The 25,898-nt window shown below is 33.3% G+C and overlaps 1 protein-coding gene and 1 long non-coding RNA gene across 2 annotated transcripts; both read right to left on the bottom strand.

The window, feature by feature from the left end:
- Window positions 1-73: 73 nt before the first annotated feature.
- Window positions 74-6,034, bottom strand: LOC148275509 (uncharacterized). The gene is made up of 3 exons (XM_088235614.1): window positions 5,766-6,034; window positions 4,255-4,626; window positions 74-1,616 (listed from the first exon to the last, which is right to left on the bottom strand). The coding sequence occupies exons 2-3, from the start codon at window positions 4,565-4,567 to the stop codon at window positions 832-834; spliced, it is 1,098 nt and encodes a 365-aa protein (XP_088091740.1). The 5' UTR covers window positions 4,568-4,626; window positions 5,766-6,034; the 3' UTR covers window positions 74-831.
- Window positions 6,035-8,659: 2,625 nt separating this feature from the next.
- Window positions 8,660-25,419, bottom strand: LOC148275508 (uncharacterized). The gene is made up of 3 exons (XR_015824011.1): window positions 25,253-25,419; window positions 11,306-12,090; window positions 8,660-9,719 (listed from the first exon to the last, which is right to left on the bottom strand). It is a non-coding gene; the product is annotated as an uncharacterized LOC148275508 (long non-coding RNA).
- Between the last annotated feature and the right edge of the window lie 479 nt (window positions 25,420-25,898).

Genomic DNA, 25,898 nt, shown 5'->3' with positions numbered 1-25,898 from the left:
CGAGATCTTCGCAACTCGAAATTATTGTCAACCACGTGGTAAAAATATATCAATTCTAATAAAACTTCAGTGCTCATTTGTATTCGGAATACATTTAATGACGAATCTCGTTCATTTTTAATTATAATCAATTGAATATTCAATAAATATCATTTAAAACGCATGTATGTACTTACAGACTTTTATTTTATTATAAAGTGTAAAGCAACCTTTTGAAGAGCAAAGTGGGGCCACGCGTGAGATGTTGAATGTAGGATTTCGATCGACTCCCTACACCACTTTTTAGCCTGAACAGGACTTAAAACATCTCTCTCTTCAATCCGTGCCTCATGTCTGAGGATGGTGATTACGCCTGACTCCTGACTGACATGGCTCGTCTGCGGACAGTCTCCCTCCATCTGGAACGGGCTTGTGCTCTTCTATAGTCATTCGTCAGTGATGATTCTGATAACTAAGTTAATGTGCCGCTCTATCTTGTCGGTTGATGTCCACGCGACCTTGTCCCTTCGACACTTCCCAGGAGAATAGTTTTCTCCAAACCATCAGAATCTCCCCTGGAAATATGCCCAAAGAACTGCAGGATTCTTTTCTCGCACATGGATATCAGTCAAAACATCTACGCGTAGTGTATACACGCTGATAGGTCTACCTACTGAGCCAGTAGTAAAATCGACAATTAGCCGATCGCTAATGAGTGATTTCCACCACAATTGGTCCCCCCCAAGAAATTAGTCAATTACAGATCATGTAAACAGCTTTACTTTCATTGTACCTGCTCAAGTCTTTATTTTTAATATTTTATTTTTTATTGGTCGTACGATTTTAGTTATGTCAGGTGTTTGTTTGCGATATTTTCTTTTTCTCGTGAGTTACCATGTGTCGGTGTAGCGAAAACTTTGTGGAACATTTGTAAGGACAGTGTGTACACAAAAATGGTTTTTCGCCCGTATGGGTCACCATGTGTTTTTTCAACAAGCTTTCGATTATAAACTTTTTCGAACAGCACTGACACGCGAACGGTTTCTCCCCAGTATGCGTACTGGCGTGTATTTTCAACTTGCTTTTAGTGATACACATGTAGGGACAGACATCACAAGCGAAAAGCTTTTCCCCCGTGTGCGTCAGCGTGTGATACTTCAAACTAACTTTGTTTATAGTTTTATAAGAACAAAGCGTACACGCGTGGGGTTTTTCAGTTAGATGCGTCAATGAATGCCCCTTTAGTTGAGATTTCGTTTTGAATTTCAGGGGGCATACAGTACAATCGAATGGTTTCTCTCCCGTGTGTGTTAAGATGTGATTTTTCAATGAATCTTTCGTCAAACTTTTGTACGGACAGACTGAACACAAAAATGGTTTTTCGCCCGTATGCGTCCTCATGTGCTGAATTAAATTTCCCTTTTGTCTGCATTTGTATTCACATACAGAACACTCGAATGGTTTGTTGTCACTGTGTACTAAACAATGTCTGCTCAATCTGCTTTTCTTTTTCGTTGTATAACTGCATATTGTGCATACAAATGTTGACCCGGACCCGCCATATTTAGACGCTCGCTTTTTTTTCGCCTTATTTTTATGTTTTGATGTTTTCCGTTTTTTTCTTTTCTCTGTATCATCTGTAAAAAAACATATTTTTAAAACATCGAATGGTAACTTACACAACAAGTGTTTTGTGAAAAGATATTTTTTTAAACACTCAACCAGTACAGTAAGAAACGATTTGGTGATTCCAATAGCACGTACAGCGGTATTCCAAAAATCATTTCATTTTATTCAGAAAACATACAGTCATACAAAATAAGTACTAAAAACAACAATTTTTCAACATAAAAAGACCAATTAAGTTTTCATAAATTAAAAAGATATAAACATTAAATGTGACAAAAAAATAAATAAAAATTTTAAGTGAGAAAGGAATAATTGTTGACATTTGCGTTTTCCATGGACGTAATAAATTAAAATAAATAAAATACCGAATGTACACTCCGAGCCATCCACGCACACACATGAACGCACATATAAAACATACACAAACATATACATTACATGCGGCAAGATGCACATTCAGCAACTATCCCAAATAATCGACCCCATGAAGAAATTTTCTGTACAAATGCAACGTGCAGTTAAAAATGTCTACATCAATACTGAGTCCGTTATAATTTCTACAGGTACGTCTAATGAATGAATTCGAGGTATAATTGTTTTTACAAGTTGGTACATAAAAAAGGGAATTCAATCTAGTATAGCGAAGAGGACAACGGAAACCAATATTTGTGTATATATGTGTATATGTATGCATATAGTATGTATGTGTGTATGTATATATTTTTAATTTTATTTTTACATTTAACGTAAACTGTACATTTTTTTTCTTCTCTTTTGGGCTGACTGTTTTTCTATTTCTTCAATATTATTTTTATTTATGGGAAACATATTCGAAAACCATTTTTGCCGCAACAAATCGGTTTCTTAGAACAGGCATTTGCCCAGATAGGAACCGATTGCAACATTAAGCATACTTATTGATAGATTTGGTGTTAATTTTGTAGAACTCCATATTTAAACTTATAATATTACGCATACTAATATTTCTGGCTTGCCGACCCTTCATATACTGATCCTACTCCTAGTATAAGCAGAATTTGTGTTTTTTGTGCCATTTTTGTAAAAATGTACGCATAAACTAATAAATAAACGAATAAACTAAAGTTGTTAGGGTGAACCTACTTATGCCTAGATGGTAAATAAAGAAGGCATGTCTATGGATCCATCATTCCTTTATTGATTTTTTATTGATTTTTATTCTACTGATTATTGGTCAGCACGTTTGCCTACCATGCGAGAGCACTCGGGCTCGATTCCCGACATGCTTAACATGAAATATTTATTTAAAAAGGTGTTTTTACACTATTTCATAGTCCCCTGGGCTGGTACCTGATGTGTAAGACTGATCATCTTACCTTCATGTAACAAAAAATATCAAGATACGCTGCGATTGGTGTACTAAATTAGTGCCCTATACACCATTAGGTGCGGAAAGGGAATGATGATGATTTTTTACTTTTATACTCATTAATATTTTACCATTGTATACTCATTGATACAATAATACATAGACATGCCCCTTAGAGTATGACACGAAAACGTACCCATAGTTCATATTCTTAGAGGTGAGAGTCAGTGCTATTCAAGCTCCTGACGTCACTGCGACCTGTGAAGATCTATTGTGACAGGGTAACCATAGTTACGAAGTTAGTTTATTTACACCAGGGCTACATTTAACGAGCATGCATATAGTACCGAGTTTTATTGTAAACAATCAACATTAGTTTTTGGTGGATCCCAAACAGATTCTTTCCTTAAATTCCTATCAATATCGAACCACCTATTTCTTTACACTGGATTTTGGGGATTGTGAAAATAATATTAACTCAAGTTTATTAAATTTTAAAAACGTATTCCTATCAGTGCATCACTGTAACAAATAAGAACTTCGCAATAACGCCACTATAAGTTACTTAATTAATAAATGCTAAGATAAATTGAAAAAACATCTATCAGGTAAAGTTTTAAAAAGTATAAAATTACGCATAAACACTAATTTGCAGAAAACAAGAAACCAATAGTAAAAAAGGATTGTACTGACTCATTGCGAACTTTCTAATGAGTCGTGGCAAGTTGATGATTTTAAAATGAGGCGAGGCGTTCGGATTTATTTACTACCTACGGGGCCCTGGTTAAGATGTTGCATTTGCCTACCGTGGGTACCAATATTATTCCGGCGTCAGAACAACAACTGAACCGGGCGTGTGTACATGTGACTTTTTATATTCTCACCGAGAACGCAAAGAAGATATTTTGCGATCAATAACTATTAAATCCACTGTGTTGTGTAATTCGAAAGTGCCGCTCCTTCCTGACAACAAGATCAGATTTGATCCTGACTGCCGCGTGACAGAAGTTCCATACAATAAAGATGCCAGAACCCAGAAAAAGGTAGGTGATTGCAGTAATTGTATTTAGGGTTCTGTAGTAAAGTAAATAAAGGATAACGCATCCCGCGAACCAGCAATTCGAGCATGCATCTGCTAATGGGCAAGTGGCGCGATCAACATTTAAATGCCCTAATTTTTACCCCGTGTGATCCAATTTGCCGTATCACTGATCTTCTTCAGTATTGCCTAGCAAAAATATCATAGTACTGGTTGGTGTCTATTAGTTTTTTATATTTTTTTAATAATTCAAAGATACCTTTTATTTGAGTTTCTTTAAAGTATTCTTCTTCGATTTCATCACTGGGGTAAAATTCATCATTTAAAGAATCTTCGGCCAAATATTTGTTATCACTATCAGCGCTGGTACCCGGTTCAACCTTCAAACACTGAAGTTTCGGGAAAGGGAAGTCCACAATGTCGTCTGTTTGGGTTTCTATACTGCAAAACGTCTTCTCCAAGGGTAGGCTAATGACTTCTCCCACTAATGTCGTCTGTGTGTGTTGCGTTTTACATTTTTTGGCTGTCGAACCACAATCAATGAATGCAACTTCTGGATGGCCGAAGTCCATTTTGTGTATTTACAGTGGGGACAGGAAAATGGTTTCAGTGTAGTAATATATGCCTTTACCTAAAAACACGAAAAATCTCAAACTTAAAAGGTACTTAAAGTGTATTTTTCACTGTCTTATAAAAGTTTAATATCTCGAAAGATGCCTGCTTGCACAGCGGTGGCTGAAACTGTATTTTGTCTTAAATTTATACTGAAATCCAGTATAAAAATAAAAGGTAAAATAATATCTTTCTCGCGACGAAAAAAACCTCTTCAAAAAAAAACAATTCAACTACAAACTAAAAAAAACTTCCCTTTCAATGGTTTCGCCAATAAAGGATCTTGGCATTACTTTAGATAGTAAACTCTTCTATCGTGAACACATTGATAATATTGTAAACAAATCTCTCAAACTTCTCGGTTTTATCAATAGAGTGACGGCGGACTTCAAAAATACTAATACCATAAAAACTCTTTCCTGCTCACTAGTTCGACCCCATCTAGAATACGCTTCTCCTATTTGGTCTCCATTCTACAGGACTCATATTGACAATATCGAGTCTGTCCAACACCGTTTTCTAAGAAAAGTGGCATGGTTGCTCGGATTACAAAGGGGTAATTATTCTTATTTTGAAATAGAGCAATATCTTAATCTGTCTTCATTGGAGAAACGTAGAACTGAGATGGGCCTTATATGCATTTTAAAAATACTTAATGCTTTAAGTGATGTCCCATCTCTGTTGCAATCAATTGCTTTTCATGTTCCCAACCGTGTCACCAGAAGTCAAAATCTGCTATTTATAAAATCTTCTAAGAGCAACTTTGGTTTTTATGCCCCAATTTCCAGAATGTGTAGATTAGTCAATTCATCACACGACTTGGAATTTTTTGGGATAGATCTTCCGGCTTTTCGTAGATCTCTTCGCGACTAAACAGTGTGGGATGAAGTTGGATTGGCATGGTTTAGCTCAAAGTTTTTGGTCTTTTGTTTTTTAAAAATATATTGTATACAATTATTGTTTTGCCCTTGTTTGTCTTTGCTAAATAGTTTTATGTTCTTTTTGTTCCGTTTCTTGCATTTATGTTTCTTCATGTAACTGTTGTAATTGGCTTAGGCCGTATATATATAATTAATAAATAAATAAATAATAAAAGCACCATAATGTATCGATATTTATCATAATGATTTGAAATAGCAATAATATTTTTTGATTTACCTAACATATTAAAAAAAATAATGATATCTTAAATATCAAATCGACTGCAAACATTCTCTCAAACAGGTTCAATTTATAATATTTTTCCACGTTCCATTTTCGTACGATACAACATCGAATTGACCCACTTTCACAATAGATGACATAAAAATTATGTCTGCTTAAAATAAAATAGAAACATAAGGAATTTGATCCGAATATAAACTCAAAATGCAAATAAAATTCATTTAAATTAAAAGAAGAACTCTTTCTTTGACGTTTATAGTAGTTATTTTGACACATGACATAGAAAAACAAACGTAATAGATGCGTATGCACAATAGACATTTATAGACTCTATTCAGTCTAGTCTTATGTTTTATCTGTGTAATTATTATAACCTCTTCTTCTTTGTTTAATCTTTATTCACACGAAATGATGAATTTTTGTCGTAAAAGGCATCTAATTTCTGAAAGAAGATCTTTCACACCAGTTGAAAATGTAGAACGTACTGTTATTTAGTTTCGTTGCTTTTATTTAATCAAGTTTAAATACCACAATTCCTCTTTCTTCTCTAACTCATATAGTGTTTATGCGGCTCGACTGTGGAATCATATCCCATCCACCATCAATATGTTACTAGATTATCTCTGTTTAAATCACGTCTAAAGAAACATCTCCTTTCTTTTCCTTAATCTCTCCTCCTTTCCGCTTTCCTCTTTTTTCCTTTTTCCCACTGAGTAATAGTTTTGATTTAAGGTAATTTACAAACAAATACGTTTATTTCTATTTTTATCTTTCTTAGCTTTTTAGCCTTTATTTTCTATGGAATACGTTATGTAACTTAAATTATAAAAATAAAACTACAATTTTATTGGTTGATTGGAAGAAATTGCCAATTTATATAAATATTTCTTTTTAAAATTAAAAAGAAATATTTGTATTTTTACAATTTACCCAAATATTTAAATCTGAGGGTCATTTTCAACGAGTTGTGAATAACTCACAATTAGAAAATGGGAATCAAATTGGGGTAGAGTAGGATTCGAACCTCGGACCTTTGAGACTATTTAATTACACGACAGGTACCGTGACGTAGTTAGTTAGTTGACTAACTATGAAACTGGCATCGCAGGTTTGATTCCCACCAAGGAAAAATGCAAGAAATATTTTTTTCCCACCTGGTCTGAGTGCTGTGGGGTATTTTTTTTCATAACTTTTTTTATTAAAAAAAATTGATGACGAAATAAGTATAAAATTACAAATGTTATTTTTTGGTATGTGTATTTTTGTACATACACAAATTTGGATTTCTCCCGAGGGGGAGTAGGTATATATTTTTTTTTTATCAATATTCCTACAGAGATGAGGTAGAATTTTTTCAAATTCAGGATTATCGATATTCGAGCGTTTACAGGGCTTATGACCTGTCATTGGCTGGGTTGAGTGGCCACTTTACGTTTTTTACAACATTCCCCATTCCGCTTATTAGCGAATATCGACACTGGTACCATTTTGATTCTTGTATATATCTTATTAAATGAGAAAGCATTCACTAGCGTGTTGGAGCACCATCTATGTATTGATATTGAAGTTAAGTATTTTTAATTAGCATATTACTTTATTTTATGTATTTAAGACTCACTCGAGTTAAATTAAGTACTAGTAATCGCCTGCAGATACGTAAAGTGCGTAAAGTGGCCACTCAACCCAGCCAATGACAGGTCATAAGCCCTGTAAACGCTCGAATATCGATAATCCTGAATTTGAAAAAATTCTACCTCATCTCTATAGGAATATTGATAAAAAAATAAAAAAAAAATTACAAATGGTTTGTAGGGAGGGAGTACCTACATACTTCCTCACGTATATGGAATATCCTCTCTTTCCCACCTGCTGACAGGCTTGTTTCTACAAGGAGGCTTATAAAAATAAATGGTGACCTAATAAGTAAGCATGTTCTCATTGGAAATGTTACTTTGCATTAAAATTCTATTGTTGTATTATGAACGGTTACTCTCCACTTCGAGACTAAAAGTACCTACGTTTTTTAACTTTATTTGTGGGAACATTATTTTGTTTATAGTAATTCTACTACTACTAGGTACTATCACCCTATTTCTATTTAGGGGTTGGCAGAGAGGATGGATTGCCACTCACGCCTATCCTGAAATACAACCTTAGCTTCTTTCACATTCATACATGCCCTTAGGTTGTGTCTGCTTTTGACATGACCGATCTAGAGATTTTTGTTTATATGATCATGACACGTTTTTCTTAAGTCCATGTCTTACGTTACCATTCATTCTCGCTATGGATGTTTATATGTTTTACCATTCTTTCGTCATCCATTCGTTTTATACAACCAAACCATCTTATTGGCTCTTTTTTAATCTTGTAAACTACATCTATCTTAGATTTACACTCTAGCCTGATTTTATAATTTGTAATCCTGTCATACATTGATTTCCCACACATTTGTCTAAGAGACTGCATTTCAACCGCATTCACTCTGCTTTCATCCTTCCTCTGCCAATTTCGTGTTTCACTTCCATTAATACGTATTGGGACTAAAACTTAGGAGTTGGGGGTTTGTTTAGATTTCAAAAATACTTACGAGTTAATAATTTTTACGATTATAATATAATCTATTTTCGCAAAGTCGCATAATTGTATTCCTTACATCAATGCTCTTTTTCTCTAGCGTAAAATACAATGTTTTTAATTGGGATTATGCAAACATTTGTAACCACATTCTGCCCATGAAAATGGTTTGTGATGAGATGAGATGGGTAACCCACAGTACTGGGAAGTTTGTAGTTGCCGGGTCCGGGACCTATTGGTTTGCCCATCTTGGTATTTCTTAATTTATATTTTTATATAAAGTTACAGAGAATTTAAGGCCGAAAGAACACTTTTTTTGGGTTTTATTGTTTTTAATTTATTGCTTTACTAGCATTTTTTACATTTTTCACCTCCCTCACCAAACATGTCTGCGATCACCATGAAATAACTATAATGTCATTCTGTGCATGAAAACGGTTTCTCGTTTAATGGCAGATGAGTGACCAATCGACCTTTCTAATTTCTTATGAATCACACTTTGTGCACGAAAATGTTTAACACGAACACGGGCTAATATGATAAAAATATGACAATCCTTTATTGAGGCCTTCTACCAACACATCATAATATCGAGCGAAAACAAGTTACATATTTATTTACAAATTACAATAAGCATAGAAACAACAAAGTCAGATAAGGCAATGGCTAATCATATGTACACAAACATAAAAATAATGCGTGTGTATACAAGAATAACATAAAATGCATTTATTATAATTAAGTTTTAAAAAAATTAACATAAATAATGACTATCCTTGAATGAAACATGATTTAAATTTTGACATATGACGCAGCAGCCGTTTTTTGAGTCGATCATAGACAATTTAGCTAAACATAGACAATTTAGCTAAGCATAGACAATATTGAAAACATGACAAGTCTCTTTTCATGACAATAACTTTTTTTTACACTTTATGTACATTTACTCCATACGTCCAAAACTACATTCTTTTAAACTTGAGTTTGTTTTATATATATACTAGCAGGCAACAGTCGGGTATCGCCTACTGTTACATGCTAAAAATTCGACCCTTCGCCTTCTTAGCATTCGGCCTCGTTTTATCAGCCCTACGGGCGTCAGTTCATCGGCCCTTCGGGCCTCAATTGTTGATAATCTCATGCACCTAGAAATATCACCTCTTTAAGCTTGACAATTTTTTTTATTGTTTGTAGTAATCTAAATGTAAAAAATAATACTACCAAAAGTACACAAATTAAACAGATTGTTCGGACCAATTCTCAACCAAATCCATATTTATCCACCCGTCCTTCCCATTTCCTAGCGCACTCCATGTAACAATAAATCTACGTGTGATTGCCGGAATAAACATTATATTATCAGTACAAAATCTAATGGAAGAAATAAGAATTGCTGCCAAATATATGAAGAATGGAAAAGCGCAAGGTTTTGATAATGTTGCTACAGAATTCATAAAGGCGGGCGGTGAAATAATTTTTGTATGGCTGCACAAACTTTTCAACCGATGTTTAGAGGAGGAATACACTCCTCCAGACTGGAGAAGGGCTGTTGTTATGCCTCTATACAAGGGAAAAGGTTCAAGAGTAGAATGCGGAAATTATAGAGCAATCAGCCTTTTGAGCACTGTTGGCAAAATGTATGGAAGAATACTGATTGATAGAGTAAGAAAAGTTACAAAGGATAGAGTGTGGGATATTCAGAGCGGTTTTATGAATGGAAGAGGATGTATGGATCAAATATTTGCTTTACGAAACATGACAGAAAAATTTCTTGCTAAAAACCAAAAGCTTTTCTGCGCATTTGTCGATCTGCAAAAAGCGTTTGATAGAGTTGACAGAGAAAAATTATGGAAGGTGTTATCGGAGTACGGAGTAAGCGGAAATCTAACACGTGCTATTGCTTCTCTGTATAAAGACAGCACAGCATGTGTTAGGGTAAATGGATCATACACATCGTGGTTTGACATTCATAAAGGAGTGAAGCAGGGATGTGTTATGTCACCATGGCTGTTCAACGTGTATATCGATAACTGCATGAAAGAACTGAAAGGCTTAAGAATGGGAGCAAAAATGGGTGATTTAAAAGTCAATTGTCTTTTGTATGCTGACGATGCTGTACTCCTTGCTAACAACAAAGAGGAACTGCAATTCTTGGTAACAAAGGTCTACGATGTATGCAAGAGAAGCGATTTGTTGATGAATGTCGATAAATCGAATGTGATGGTTTTTGAAAGAAATGAAAGTATGACTAAATGTGAAATCACTGTGAATGGAGTTATACTAAAACAAGTAGAGGAATTTGTGTATCTGGGAAGTATGTTCACTAGGGATGGAATGACTGAGAAAGATATTGAAAGGAGGGTGAGTGCCGGGAACAGAGTGAACGGTGCACTTAAATCGACCTTGGCAAATAAATGGTTGTCACAAGAGGCAAAATTGGCAGTTCACAACGGAGTCCTGGTCCCATCCCTGATGTATGGGAGCGAAGTATGGACTTGGAAAAACAGGGATGAAAGTAAGCTGAATGCTGTCGAAATGCGATCTCTCAGGCGAATGTGTGGTAAAACTATGTACGATAGATGCACAAATGTTGAGATCCGTACATTATGTAAGGCTGAGACAAGCATTATCGACAAAATCAAGAAAGGAGCTCTGCGCTGGTTTGGACATGTAGAACGAATGGACAGCGAGAGAACGGCTAAGAATATTTACAATGCGAATGTTGATGGATGCAGAAATAGAGGAAGACCGAGAAAGACATGGCATGACCAAATCCAACAAATACTTAAAGATGGACATGTCAAAAGTCGGAATAATCGGCGCGCGTGCATGAGAAGATGTATGAATGTAGAGGAAGCGAGATCTGTATGCAAAGATAGAGTGTTGTGGCGTTCTATCCTCTCTGCCTACCCTTACGGGGAAACGGCGTGATGGTTTGTTTGTTTGTTTGTTTGTACAAAATCTAACATTAACGAGTGAAGTGTTTTACTAATATTTCCCCAAGCGAACTGTGCCTGCGTCATTTTAGACTGCCAGATCCATTTAGATGAGCTGTGCCAGCGTCTTCCGACCACCAGCTTCACCAGGGTTCCAGCGCTCGTCACGCCTCATCCATAAGCAGGTTAGTGGAGTATTGACTCTGAGTTTATTTAGCGAGAGAGTCGCCCACGTGCATGGCAGGTACATGAGTAAAAACGGTCGACACGGCAGGTAATCTTAACGATTTTAGGAATTTTAGATTCGTGATTTCATATTAATATTAAATCTTAACGGTGACAAAATGCGAGGTAACCAAATGCCCCGAATCAGCAGATAAGAGTTAATATGGAAAGATACGGGAAGAAAATAAAAAAATAGGCTTTTGCATCGTTCGTGTGCGACAATTAAGGCAAATGGACGAGGACGGCCTCTGACTGGGAGAATAAAAGCCTTGATAAAACCTTTTCAAGGTCAATTTGTTGTTCTACCGCATATCCTCCTTCAAACAATAAATTCGTGGGTAATCCTGGCATCCTGGTACAGCAGGTATGCCGATGGGCATCAAGAACGTTAAGTTGACTGTAGTGGGTTGATCTGCGGAGTGTTTTGGAATTAAACCTAGCCCCTAACAGGCTATGTCTGAATATCGGACATCAATCTTTCTACGCAACAGACAAAGCCTAGGAGAGGCTAAGCCAATATTCCACTGGTCTTCATATATTATTGTCCTCAGTCGAGTCCAGCTCCATAAAAATAATTCTATCTGGAATCACACAAAGAAAAAACACTTTCAAAAAAATAACTTTAAAATGCTTGTTATAAAATAAAAATAAAAATAATCTTACGTTATTTTTAAAATTAATTTCAATACGCATATGAATAAACAATTTAAAATAGGTAAACTTTCACATAAAAACTATCATTCAAATATTAGTACTTTAAAGCTGGAAAAATAAAGACTGGAAGTCACATTTTTTGCAAAATTGAGTTATGAATATCATTTTGTTAATATATTCAGATTCTATTAATGCTAAAAACATCGGAGTCCTCCGGTATACTACAACTAAAATAGCTTGTTCTAAAACACAAGTACTACTGTAGTGCAGTAATAATACTTTGCTGGTATTAAAGCAGCAGATACCGAATAAATTAAATAAGGAAAAAAAGTGCCAACCTCTAACAATGAGGAATTCCACTGTTTTCTAATTTATTTATTTTCTATTAGCGTACTATCTAACTAAGCAAATATACATATATATATATATACAAATATATATATATATATATATTTGTGCATTATTTACAAAGATATGATTTTTAAAAGTTACATTTATCAAATACCGCGCCAAATGACTGTAATCAGTGTGTCACTTTTCAGTAGTGACGTCATGAAACGGTTGGCGTTCTTACTTTCACTGACCACGGTAAGTTGTATTTCTCCAGCCAATAACAAAACTGACAAGAATCTATGGAATATTGCTTTGATAGCATCATTTAGTTGATCGTAATTTGCTCATTTTTATGTTATGGTTGTTTTTACGAACGTTTCGATTTAGAAAAACCTAGAAAGTTGACATAATCTCTGGTTGAAATGTCAACAAAGTATTATTTGCCAGATTTCAGGTCGTAGATCGTAATCGAATTATTCGCCGCCAAATCACTAATCACAAATTATACTCTTTTTTTATGGTCAAAATGTTCCTTACAAGGTGCGGGGGCTTTAAAGCGGAAACCGTAAATACTACACGTAGATATAAGGAGTGACGTCATTATTTACGATTTTAAAATGAATACCATTTTTAACATTTTTTATTTACTTTTGTGTGCGTTTTTGAGATATTTCATCCTTTTCGAAATTTTTTAAATATTCACGTGTACACGAAAACATTTTTAAATTTTAATTCCGGGTTGGGCTGGAATTCTTCATTAAAAAAAAAAGTAAATCGTAATTAAAGGAAAATTTGCTCGGTGGAACAAAATTGTTGTCCTTTTTAATACGTATCGAGGGGTTCTAGACCCGTCTATACAAACCGATGTACTTACATCACCATGTAAAGCGCCCTTGAGGTATTTTATTACGAAAATGGCGCTATATAAGTTATCTATAATAATAATAATAATACATCAATACTTGATGGTGGGGGGATCGGTAACGTATCTTAGTAATCGGTCGGGAAAATTTCATCTTCAACTTTGACGTCATAGTGAAGCTATGTCATTTCAGTGCGTAGATATGTGTAACGTGACGTACGCTTCCCCTTGTTTGATATCCATGTACCTATCCAAAACATGGAGGTGGGGGGTCGGTAGTGTATCTTCGTAATCGCTAGAGAGAACTTATCTTCCACTATACCGGCAGAGTGAAGGTATGGCGTTTTTATCTTCCCGTCATAATCGAGGCCCAGGATTCTGAGGATAGATAGTAATGTTTCAGGCGTTTCTTGAAGGTGGCTAGAGAAGGTGCATTTTTTTATACGAAGAGGCAGCTCAAGCCCATTTTCGTACATAGATATCGGTTTTTCTTTATGGACAGTCGAAGATAATTGTAATCGGGGCCTAGGGACGCGATTACAAACGCTCTTTATCGGTACAAATCGAGACGGTATAAAGAAAAATATATATTTATGAACGAAAATGTGTATATTTGTATAAAATTGAAGATGGATTCATAAAAAAATACAATAAATATATTCGTCATGATATTTACCGCATTTTTGGTGTGTGGCTTGACTCATAAATTTGTTGTTTTTTTAATGTTAGAATTAAAAATAACTGTCGGCGCACAGAAGGCCGAATACGTAAATTACGAAGACATAAATATAATACATGATTTTATTTGATAATCTGATCACAAACGCGTAAAAGAAACGTATTTTAATAATACTGTAATAAAATTCGTACTACAACAGAGATGGAGAGCATTTTAGAGAAGGAAATATAGAAGTCTAGGCATCTACAAGGCTTATGAGCTGTCGTTAGCTGGTTTAAGTGGCCACTTTACGCTCTGTGTAACATTTACCATTCTGCCTTTATTTGAACATATTTAATTATCTCAATTCTTCCATCTGTTGATGTTTGTGAAGTTAGAGAGCTGAAACCTTTATTGTTGCGGGTGAGGTTCATCTGATTTAATTATTTTACCTACATACTAGGCAACGCCTAAAAATATTTTTTAATTTACGTACTTCTCTTCTTGGACCAGGGGTGGTATTCTGAATCTTATCTGACTCCTAGAGAGAAATTAATTTGGGAATTTTTATTTTTTGCATGCACCTAAACTTTGCTCATCAATGGTCACAATGATGATTAAACGTCAAATAAAACGTGTGAAACCGTATACGAAGATTTTTATTTAGAATATTATACATGTAAAAACTTATTTTATTTATTTATTTTACAGTTTTAAAATTTACAGAGTTTCTTTGTTTCAGGTCCCGACTAGCTAGGGAATTCCTGTTCCTTCCCTAAAAAGGACCTTCTTTTAACATGTATTTTTTTTTCATTTCTAATGAATGAATTTCAGTTTAATAACGATGCTTAAAAAAATTCAATATAGATTTAAATTAGAAAACATACCATTAATAATTACAAAATGAAACATAAATATGAATTAGAAAACTTACAGGTAATAATAAAAATCTAATCATGAATACAAATTAGGAAATATACTATTAGGTATTATTAATTATAAAATGAAACATAAATGCAAATTAAAACATACCGATATTACTAAAAATTGCAGCATAAATATAAATTAGGAAATATTCCATTTATAATTAAAATAATAAATTTAAATGCTAATAATAATAAGATAATGAAAACAAATATAAATTAAAATACATAAAAAGTACAAAGAATAGATTAATAAAAATAATAAAGAGATATTTGACAGTTAAAAGCATCACAACTTTCAGTCATAAAAATAATTTATAGATAGATATAGATATAGATATTTGAAAGAATTTGGTTGGATTGACCAAATCGATCGAAAGATTGAAAAATCATAAATACGCCCCTCATATTACGCGCTTGCGTCCCCATTACTTTCATCAACCGACTGAAAACTGAATCTGTTTTACACAACACCCGCCACAGAACAGCGTCTCTGTCTTTCTTGTTATGAGTTCTATCTTCGTGTTCTCTCTTATATGAATTATGTGGGTATGCATTGTTAAAATATTGTCACAACTTCAACATCCTTTTTACCCACACCCACTGTTCTCTTTCAACCCGTATCCTTTGATCATCCGCCACATTAAGACCTCATGCAGTAAATCGCACGCTTATTTTGTTGAACGTGGGCCGCATCATAGACTTTGTTTCCACCAACCACCAGTGTTCAGCTCCAGATCGGGAGCCTGTTCTAGTGTTGGTGCCGCTCGTAATTGACCAGTCGGACCCCCGCAATTCCATCAAGAACCAGGTTAGTGGCATCCCTTCCTAATCCATCCTATTTGCTGGGGTTGTGACATGTTGTGATATTCACTTATTTCTTTAAAATTGAAATACAGTCCACCAGTGGTGGCGTAGCATGGGTTGGCACCCGGGGCGGTTTTCAAATGAGCATCCCCGAAAATAAAACAACAAATACTTACTAAACGTGCTTACGCGACTTTATTTTACTAAAATATTCAGTAACATGGTCAAAGTTTACTTTCCTTTTCATTGACAAAATAGAGAGATGGATAGTCACGCTTGGCTCATAGTTGATCTTAAATACGATTTGATCAACTTTTATTTTGAAAAGTTTCTTTCACTCGAAGCCACCGAAACGCAAATAGTTAGGAAGAATCTGAGACACAGCGCTAGATTTGAACGGACTCAGATTAGTCCCTGTATCTCAGAACCTGCAGGGTAGTCCACTGGACTGCTTCTCGGCAAGAAATGCTGGCGGATTCCAAGTGGCACCGCAGTCAGACAATCTCCAAAATAATGTCTTCATCAGAAAATTCATTATAGATTTTCGACGAATTTGGAACTATACCACGAAGTTCTTCTTCTGTTGACTTAAACAAAGTTTTAGGCTGCACAACACTAAATATTATTAGGATGTCATCTATTGCTTTGTTTTGATGGTTTAGTTCCTCATAAAATCTGTGATGAATTGTGATGAATTGTGATGAATTCTATGGTTTTAGGGGTATTTGTGATCAGTTTGAAGACAGCACCTAAGCCAGTTTTGTCGTCGTAATTCACGTATTCGGCCGTATGTGCGGCGGTGCGAACACACTGGATTAAAAACATTTTTATGTTGGTAATAATAGTAATATATTTTAAAATGAGCAAGTGACGCAAGTTAATATATGCCAAAGGTCGTCTTAACGAACGCTCAATGTCGTCTGAGGGATTTGTATTGAATGGCCCAGAAAATGCTTCTAGTCATAATGATGTTAATATTGATTTCATCTAAATTAGTTGTAAGAGAGAGGGAAAACATTTCGTAACATTCACCATTCTGCCCATGTTTGAACATCCACACTTCATCAACTCTTCCATCTGTTGAATTTTGTGACGTAAAAGAGCTGAAACCTTTATCATTTGGGTGAGATTCATCCGGCTGAACCAATTCACATACGTATTTATTTATTTATACTTTAATATTGTTTGTATTCTTTTTTTATACAGAATAATGTTCCACACTAGGGTGTCCCGTGTCGAGGAAAACATTTTACAAAATGACAAAAATGCATACATGTATATACAGGGTGTTCATTAAACCCTGTCACATCCGAAACCACGATGATCAGCATGAGCAAGAAAACATATTGGCAAATTATAATATTTTTTTTGAACGAATAAAATTTGAAAAAATAAAATATCATAAATAGCAAATGGTTGTTTACTTCTGCAGGGGTGAAACTAGGAGGGGGGAGGAGGGAGTCTGATACTGCGCCGCGCTCCCCTCACTTCTCCCCTACAGAATTAAGCAACCATTTCTTTTTTTTTTAAATATTTTATTTTTTAAATTTTTCTTTTTTCTATTTTTTTTTTTAATTATGCTTATATGTATTCTTGCCCATACTGATCATCGTGGTTTCGGATGTGACAGGGTTTAAAGAACACCCTGTATGTATATCATTTTGAATAAACTTAATAATGATGCTTAATAATTTGTGAATATATATTTTAACTATTGCTAATCGAAGCATAACATTATTTATTACATATTATGTTTATTAAATTACATATTCTATCATATAAATTACACAAACATCACTCTGTCAGATTTAAAATTTACACTAAAAATGTATTATGTAACTTAGTAGACATTTTAATAATAAATATGTACATCTCCCCTCCCCTCCTTATCCTCTCTTCAAGCATTCTTGTCCTTATCCCGCCCAATTTACAGTAACTTAATTTTCTTAAAATAAGTATTTAAAAAATCTTTGATTATTGAGTACATGAAAATAACATTTTTACATGTATAAATTGTATGTATTTATTTGATATGTAATCTATTTTCTTTACTAACTTTGTATACTATGTGGAAATCTGTTATTAGTTCTGAGTTTATACACTTATCTGTTTGTTTACTAAAAATATGTATGTAGAACTGTTGATTTCCCAAATAAAATAAAATAAAATAAATAAAATATAGATGTGTTACTATTATTACTTTATTGTATTATTTTGTATTAATTTTTACTATCAATTGATTGTCGAATTAAATTTTTAATTAACTATAAATTATTGATAACATATTGCCATGTAAATAAATAACTATTCTGCATTCCATTTCTTGACATGTATAAATTTTTAATATGTATGTTTTTTTTTATTATTATTTTGTATATTGTTTTGATTATTTTGTATATTGTTTAATATGTTTATAAATGTTTTAATTCATAAATGGAAGAGTGTCGACTTAACACGGAGTTTTCTAAAAAGTCAAGACATAAAAAATATATAATTGTGCTATGATAAAATTGTGTATTGTGCAATAAAAAATAAAAAAACACCTAGTAGGCAACGCCTGAAAACAATTTTCCGATTTTTATACTTCTTATTTTACCAAGTAGTTCATAGAATTCTAGGCATTTACGGAGCTTATGCCTGCCATTGGCTGGTTTAAGAGGCCACTTTACACACTGTGTAACATTCACCATTTCGCCCATGTTTGATCATCCATATTTCTTCGATTCTTTCATCTGTTGATTTAAGTTAAGTTAAAGAGCTGAAACCTTTATTGTTGTGAAGAGATTCTTCCGATCGAATTGTTTAACATACTAGGCAACGCCTGAAAGTTAAGTTTTTCGTGTTCATATTTATCTTACGTAATTTAAAATTATCATAGTGTGAAGCGTAGTGTAGTCGCATGCGAAATATAAAAAAATCCCCAAATTAACCATTCTCTAGAAGGTATAGAATATTTAAAATACTACCTAGGGTCGCGATTACAAACGCTATTTTCATCTTTACATAATATGTCTATCCATATACATATATTTTCTTTTATTTATTCTTTTTTTTTTTCATTTTCTTACAAACTATAATTAATAATGAAAATAATGTGACCTCGCTGGGGCTACCCGTGCCAAGGACACTTAACAATATACTTTTAAAAAAAATATGTTTACATTTGAGAATAAACAAACAAAACTAACTAAATAAACAGAGATAATTAACAAAATATTCAGACAGTTTTAAACACTACATATTTATGTTTACAATAATTGATGTACATCTATATTATTTATGTTACAAAACGCACAATAAAACAGTTAATTCAATATTGGTTTGGGCGAATGAAACAATCCATTTTACTTCTACCTAGCTCCACTATCCATTTTTTACAGCCTTTTTAAACATTTTCTCGTTACTAATTGTTTTAATAGATAGTGGAAGTAGGTTTTAGATTTTAATTTAATAATCCTCAAAATCCCGTTGTCCGAAAGTGGTATTAGTTTGTATTTGTTTAAGTTGTCTATGTGTTGAGGATCTAGTGATTATATTATTTGTATGTGATGTATTGTGGGGGTTATGTCTTTCATTTGAATAAGAGTAGTTTTTGAATCTGTTAGCGAGTATTGTTTTAGCGTATAATTGTTTTGGTGTCATAAGTTGTGATTTGTGGAATATTTCTTCAGTAGATGTCTGTATCGGGACTCTGAGTATCATTTTAACTATGGATTTTTGTGCAACAAATACACTATTTAAAACTGTGTCACTATTATCGAGACGATATAAAGTAAAGTCAATATTTATGTACGAAAATGTGTACATTTGTATGAAAAGTATCTTCGTCAGTAACCTGTAGTTGAACATATTTAGAAAAAAAAAGTATCCATACAGAAAACTTTATTTTACTTTGCGGATAAAATTAATATCATTATTATTATAAAAAAATAAATTTATTGTTTTCATTATCATTCCCTTTTTGCACCTAATGGTGCATAGGGCACTGCATTAGTATTGGTACACCAATCGCAGCGTATCTTGATCATTTTGTTACATAAAGGTAAGATGATCAGTCTTACATTTCAGGTACCAGTCCAGGGACTATGAAATATCCTAGTGCACAAACACCCTTTTAAATAAATATTTCATATCTACCATGTCGGGAATCAAACCCGAGACCTCTTGCACGGTAGGCAATCGCACTGACCATAACACCACGAGGCCTTAGTTTTAATCTACTTTTATTTATAGTTTATATCAGTGAACGGGTTTCGACGTGACCGACATCGTCAGACTGGTCATTCTAAAAAAAATCTGTCGCGACGAAACCCGGTCAGTGCTAAAAATTATAATTAAATAAAAGTTAAATGAAACCATACGGGTATTTTTATTATTTTATTTTATTTTTTATTTTATTTTATTAACATAAACGGCAAATCTGCCTTTTACAAAAATTTATAGTACTGATATATTTGGCTTAATATTTTTTTTTTTTTTTTTTAACATAAATTTCCTTATACACAAGATTTATAAAAAAATTAAACCTAAAATTATACAAGATTTATATTTAAAAAATTAACCTAAAAATTATACAGCACATTCAGTAGAAAGTTTAAATAATAAAACATTCTACAGTAAAACAACAAGAAAATCATAAGTACTGTTTCATACAGCTGGGCAAAGTGAACAAAAAACTGTACGTATTATGAAATGCATGAATAAATAAATAATATTACCACTCTTTGAAAAAGTTCAAAAGGTTTGTTCTACAGGAACAATACCCCCATACACTAAATATATCAGATACGTGGAAATAACTATTGCCGAGTTCATGAAGTATGTTTAATACGGCATTGCAAGTATACACTGTCCGTGAATTGTTGCTACAAAGCGGTGGCACCTGTCTAGTCATTCTTCCAGGCACCCTGAAGTTGATGAGAGATAATAGTTCAGGGCAATCCCATGTTGAATTTACAATTTTGAATAAATTTAAAAGGTCTATATTTTTTGTTCTATCGTTAAGTTTTATCAAGTTTAATGTTTTTGGTAAAAATCGTAATTTAAAAATTCATGACTGATTCTAAGTTTAAAATTTATATACTGTAAGAATCTTTTTTGGACTCTTTGCTGAGAATTTTAGTGACAGTTGTAGTAAGGAGTAAGGAGTCCATATTGTAGAGTTATACTCTAACTGACTTCTCACTAATGAAGTATACATCAACTTCTAAGTGCATATGTTTTTGAATTCCTTAGTCACACGTTACATGAAGCCTAACATTTTTAGAGATTTACTAGTAATATTATTTATGTGCCTAATAAAGGATAATTTTTGATCAAAAGCGATACCCAGGTCGCGCACCTCAGAAGTTGAGCCTAATTGCATATTACCCATCAAATAAAATTGGGTTTTTTACTCTAAAAAATCTCATTATGTGGCATTTTCATAATTATAATTCAGTTCCACCAAGAAATGTCAGTTGAAATACTCAATCTATTTCTATATTGTAATACGAGCCCAAGAAACGCATAAATTTTGTATAAAAGGACACCCACACACGCGCGTTTTATTTTTCCTAATTTGAAATTCCAGAGATGGCGTTGTTGTTTTTCTTTTGTTTTTTTTCCACAGCCAACATGGCGGATGTGAATTCGGTATTTTCTAAATATAGCACACATTCGAGATGTCACGGCGAAATTTTAGACACAAGAAACAAACAAATATAATAATCGTTGACTGAATAAAATTCTTCTATTCGTCTGATTGCAATTTGGTCATGAGAAAGAATGACCATATCCGACATAATTCCTGCATCTAATTTGCCAAACTCTATTCGGATTCTATTATTCTAAAAACACTGGAGTCCTCCGGTAAACCACTACTGAAATAGCTTGTTTTAAAACACCAGTTCTACTGTAGGGTAGTAATAATACTCAACTGGTTTAAAGCAGTGGATACCGAATCAATTCCACCATTTTTATAACAAACTACCTCTGACGTAGCGAGGGATTTTGCACAAGAAAGATTTATTGTCATAATCAACTATACTTAACCAATATGTCATTTCTTCTACCGTTAATTTAATTATTTTACTTTGCTTTTTTCACATGCTGTTTACTTTCAATTATTGTTTTATTGCTAGTAAAATAATGTCATTTCATTTGTAATTACCTGTTATTTTCATAAATAATTAATGTTTTAATCAATGACACTTAATTTAATGTGTTTGTAGATAGAAAGTTTTATAAATACATTGTTTTTCATTCGATATTCTACATTACTTACTTAAACTTACTTTAACATATTACAACAGAGATGAAGAACATTTAAGAGAAGGTAATATATAAGTCTAGGCAGCTACAGATTTATGACCTGTCAATGGCTGGTTTAAGTGGCCACTTTACACACTGTGTAACATTGAAGGAATATGAAAAAATGAAACAGGTGAAACAATTTAAGGAATGTAGATGTTCAAATATGGGCAGAATGGTGAATGTTACACAGTGCGTAAAGTGGCCACTTAAACCAGCCATTGACAGGTCATAAGACCTGTAGATGCCTAGACTTCTATATTACCTTCTCTTAAATGTTCTTCATCTCTGTTGTAATATGTTAATATAAACAGCTCCCCAGGGAGTTCAATCCAGTCCTTGTATACAAAAATTTGGACAAACTCAAAATATTGTTGTTAAACTTACTTGTTTATTTTTATTACCATTTACTTGTTTTTTATTTTTTACTATTATATCAAATTGCATTGTAGTATTGGCAAATACGCATTTCATAGATACATATTTTTATTTCTTATTTTTTCGTGATAATATATTTATTTATTACACTTTTTATCAAAATACAATTCCATGTTCACTTTGCCCAGCTAACAAGGGTACATACCCCGTCCCAAGCTAGGCAATTACATTTTAATATATTATAATAGTTAACAAATTAATATACAGCACAGACAAACAAAATATAAACTTATTCGGATACACATTTTTTTTTTAAAAAAGAAATATTTGCGTTCTTATGATTTACCCAAATATTTCATTTTGAGGGCCATTTTCAACGAGTTGTAAATAACTTACTATTAGAAAATGGGAATCGAGTTGGGGTAGAGTGTGATTCGAACCACGGACTTTTGGTCCGTGAGTCCAAGACACTAGCCACAGGACCACAACTCGATTCATATTTTGAATCATATACATACAGACATACACATATATACACACATATATACACATGTATATGCACACACGTACATACACCCATGCGCATACACGTACATACATTCATAAAAACATAGACAATTTATTTATGCGAAACTTCATAGTTGTCATCTATAAATATATATTTTAAAAATTATTCCTTATTTTTTAGGCAAGAAATTCTGCAATCTTCTAAGTGAGTGCAAACTGCTATAAAGTTTACGACTAACTTTGTTAACCTGATCATGCCACCCTAAATGCTTATGTATGAAAATACCTAAGTTTTTGACTGAATATAACAACGGTATAAAATAGTTTAGTAAACATAAACAGTTAGAACATTATTAAAACCTTTCTTCTTCTTCGTTTTTTAATGGCCTTTTCACCTCTCAACTTGGGTGTTCTGGCCAGTGTCTAGTTTTTTGTTTTTTTCTCTCGAATCCGCTCAAAAATCAATGATTAAAATATTTTTTAAAAAGCCCTTCAGGTATCAAGTTATTTGAGGAATTTGAGATCTTAGATATGGCAATTATATATTTTTAGAATAATAATGTCTGTGAAAGCAAATTATTCTACCAAATCCCAAAAGGAACACTCCCACACTACCAGAAATCAAACTAGAGGAGGGGTCATGGGGTCTATCACAAACTCTGAATTCGGGCAAAGAAATTTCAGGTTTCTGGGCCCCAAAATATTCAATATGTTACCCAAACATTGCAAAACCATGACCCGGATTCAATTTAATAAATTTGGAAAAAAAATATTACTGGGTTTAGGTCGAGAAAAATTTACTCAAAATACATTCCTAAATAATAAATGGTATCAATTAATATCGTATAACTGTATAGTAAATTAACTAGTAGGTATTGTTTATTTTTGCAGAAAAATGTCTGCCTTAAAACAGGTTGTACCTAGTTAGGCAGACTAGACATGATCCAGAGAAATCTATTACCTAACTGTGTATGATTTACTTGTATTTAATTTTTTTAAACTTTTATTTTATTGATATATTTTTTTAATATTTTATGTAAACATTATTATATTGTGTTACCAACAAGTCCATCAAATACTTGAAGATGGACATGTCAAAAGTAGGAATAATCGGCGTGCGTGCATAAGAAGATGTATGAATGTAGACGAAGCGCGGTCTATATGCCAAGATAGAGTGTTATGGCGTTCTATCCTCTCTGCCTACCCCTACGGGGAAACGGCGTGATGGTTTGTTGTTGATCAACATGTTTAAAGAGAGAAATCCCTGCAAAAAAACTGCTTTTGCAGTTTGGCGGGAATTAAAAAAATTGTTTAGAAGAATGCTCATGTGAAAAAAAAAAAATGTTGTAGATAAAGTAATTGTTATTTTTTTATGCTTTTTTTATAAAAATGAATATTTGCGTTCTTATGAATTACCCAAATATTTAATTTTGAGGGCCATTTTCAACGAGTTGTAAATAACTCACTATTAGAAAATTAAAGCGAGTTGGGGTAGAGTTGGATTCGAACCACGCGAGGCACTAGCCACAGGACCACAACCCGATTTTTGGTAATAAACTATGTTGATTATATTTATTAAAGATTATGGTGTCTTTTGCTTACATTAATTACATTTTGTACATTTTAATTTATTCTATTGCATCTTCCAAATATTCATTTATAATATTGAAACATTTATTTATTAATAACAAATAATTAAATATGTCTATGTTATTTTTCAATAACATAGACATATTTAATTACAGTAAACTCACTTTTAAAACCAAAATTAAAAAAATATTATTTGAAAAAAAATATGTTTCGTTATAAAAAAAAATATATTTATATTTTTACATTATAATTTTAAATTGTTTCTATTCACTCATATCAAATACACACTTACCCTGTCCTTAAACCTACCCTTACACCCATATACAATCACACACATATTCACATACCTACCAAAACCACACTCCACTTTTTTACACACGCATCCTCACACACAAAAAAAAACTCGCACACATGCACTTCTATAAATTATATTTAACTGAACTGGATTTTTATAATTGTATTTATGTGAAAAACTGATTTGGCTTTATTTTATGTTTTTTTTATTATGTTGTGTATATTTCTTTGTATTGCTGTTGTTTTTCTTAATAAACAAAATAAAATAAATAAAATAAAATTAGAAACGCTTATAACACTCCTGCAATTTTTTATACAGTTTTATTTCTTTAATTTACGGTCACGCGGATAAATTATGTTTCGCCAATGGAATTTTTAATTTAATTTTATTCCTGGTGTTACAAAAGTGTCTTTTTTCTTATTACTTATAATAACAAATAATATACCTCTCTGAAATCCATTATTTGTAGTTTTTACACCAAATACGCCGCACTGAACGCACAACCGCCACTTGTCACAAAAGTTAATGATTTAATTAATGCCCGTGTCGGTAAGTACACGAACAATTTCGGAGTTATTTTTCCTCGTCCGAGAGACCTGCTTCTCAAAATGCACGGATCGCGGCTTTCAGGTCGTTTTTATAAGAATTTCATCCTAGACTCGGTAACCTTTGGGTTTTAAAACTCGTTTTAGGTGTCATACCGGCGGTCTGGATTGGCCGGCCCATTAGCCGCGAATACTTTCGACGAATTTGGCATTTAATTCGCGACCCGCGGTCCGCGCTTCGCGTCCCGGTCCGTCTAAACACGGCAGAAAAACAATCGCAGAGGTGATGTGTTCGGAATAACGAATTGTTTTACGTTCCTACGCTGGATTTACACGGTACTAGAAGATTCGGAAACAAAAATATCCGATGGAAGAATATTTAGAGCATCCTACACTACCGAGCCGCGATTATCAAGGGAAGCTACGGACGTCACGCCTTCACCATGACGGTATAGTTGAAGATAAATTTTCTCGGGTGATTACGAAGATACACTGCCGACCGCCACCTTCAAGTTTTGGGTGGGTACATCGATATGTAACAGCTTG

The sequence above is a fragment of the Micrasema longulum genome, unplaced genomic scaffold, assembly GCF_059751315.1.
Source record: "Micrasema longulum isolate JH-2025_06_02 unplaced genomic scaffold, ASM5975131v1 h1tg001409l, whole genome shotgun sequence".
Classification (NCBI taxonomy): Eukaryota; Metazoa; Arthropoda; class Insecta; order Trichoptera; family Brachycentridae; genus Micrasema; species Micrasema longulum.
Note: the sequence above shows the minus strand (reverse complement) of the source record. Positions and strands in the feature narration are given on the sequence as shown.

Excerpts from the sequence above, each read along its gene's own strand:
- LOC148275509 (XM_088235614.1), bottom strand. The coding sequence starts at position 4,567 with ATGGACTTCGGCCATCCAGAAGTTGCATTCATTGATTGTGGTTCGACA. Across the intron at positions 1,617-4,254 it reads TAAAGAAACTCAAATAAAAG|ATGATACAGAGAAAAGAAAA; the intron begins GTATCTTTGAAT and ends GTTTTTTTACAG.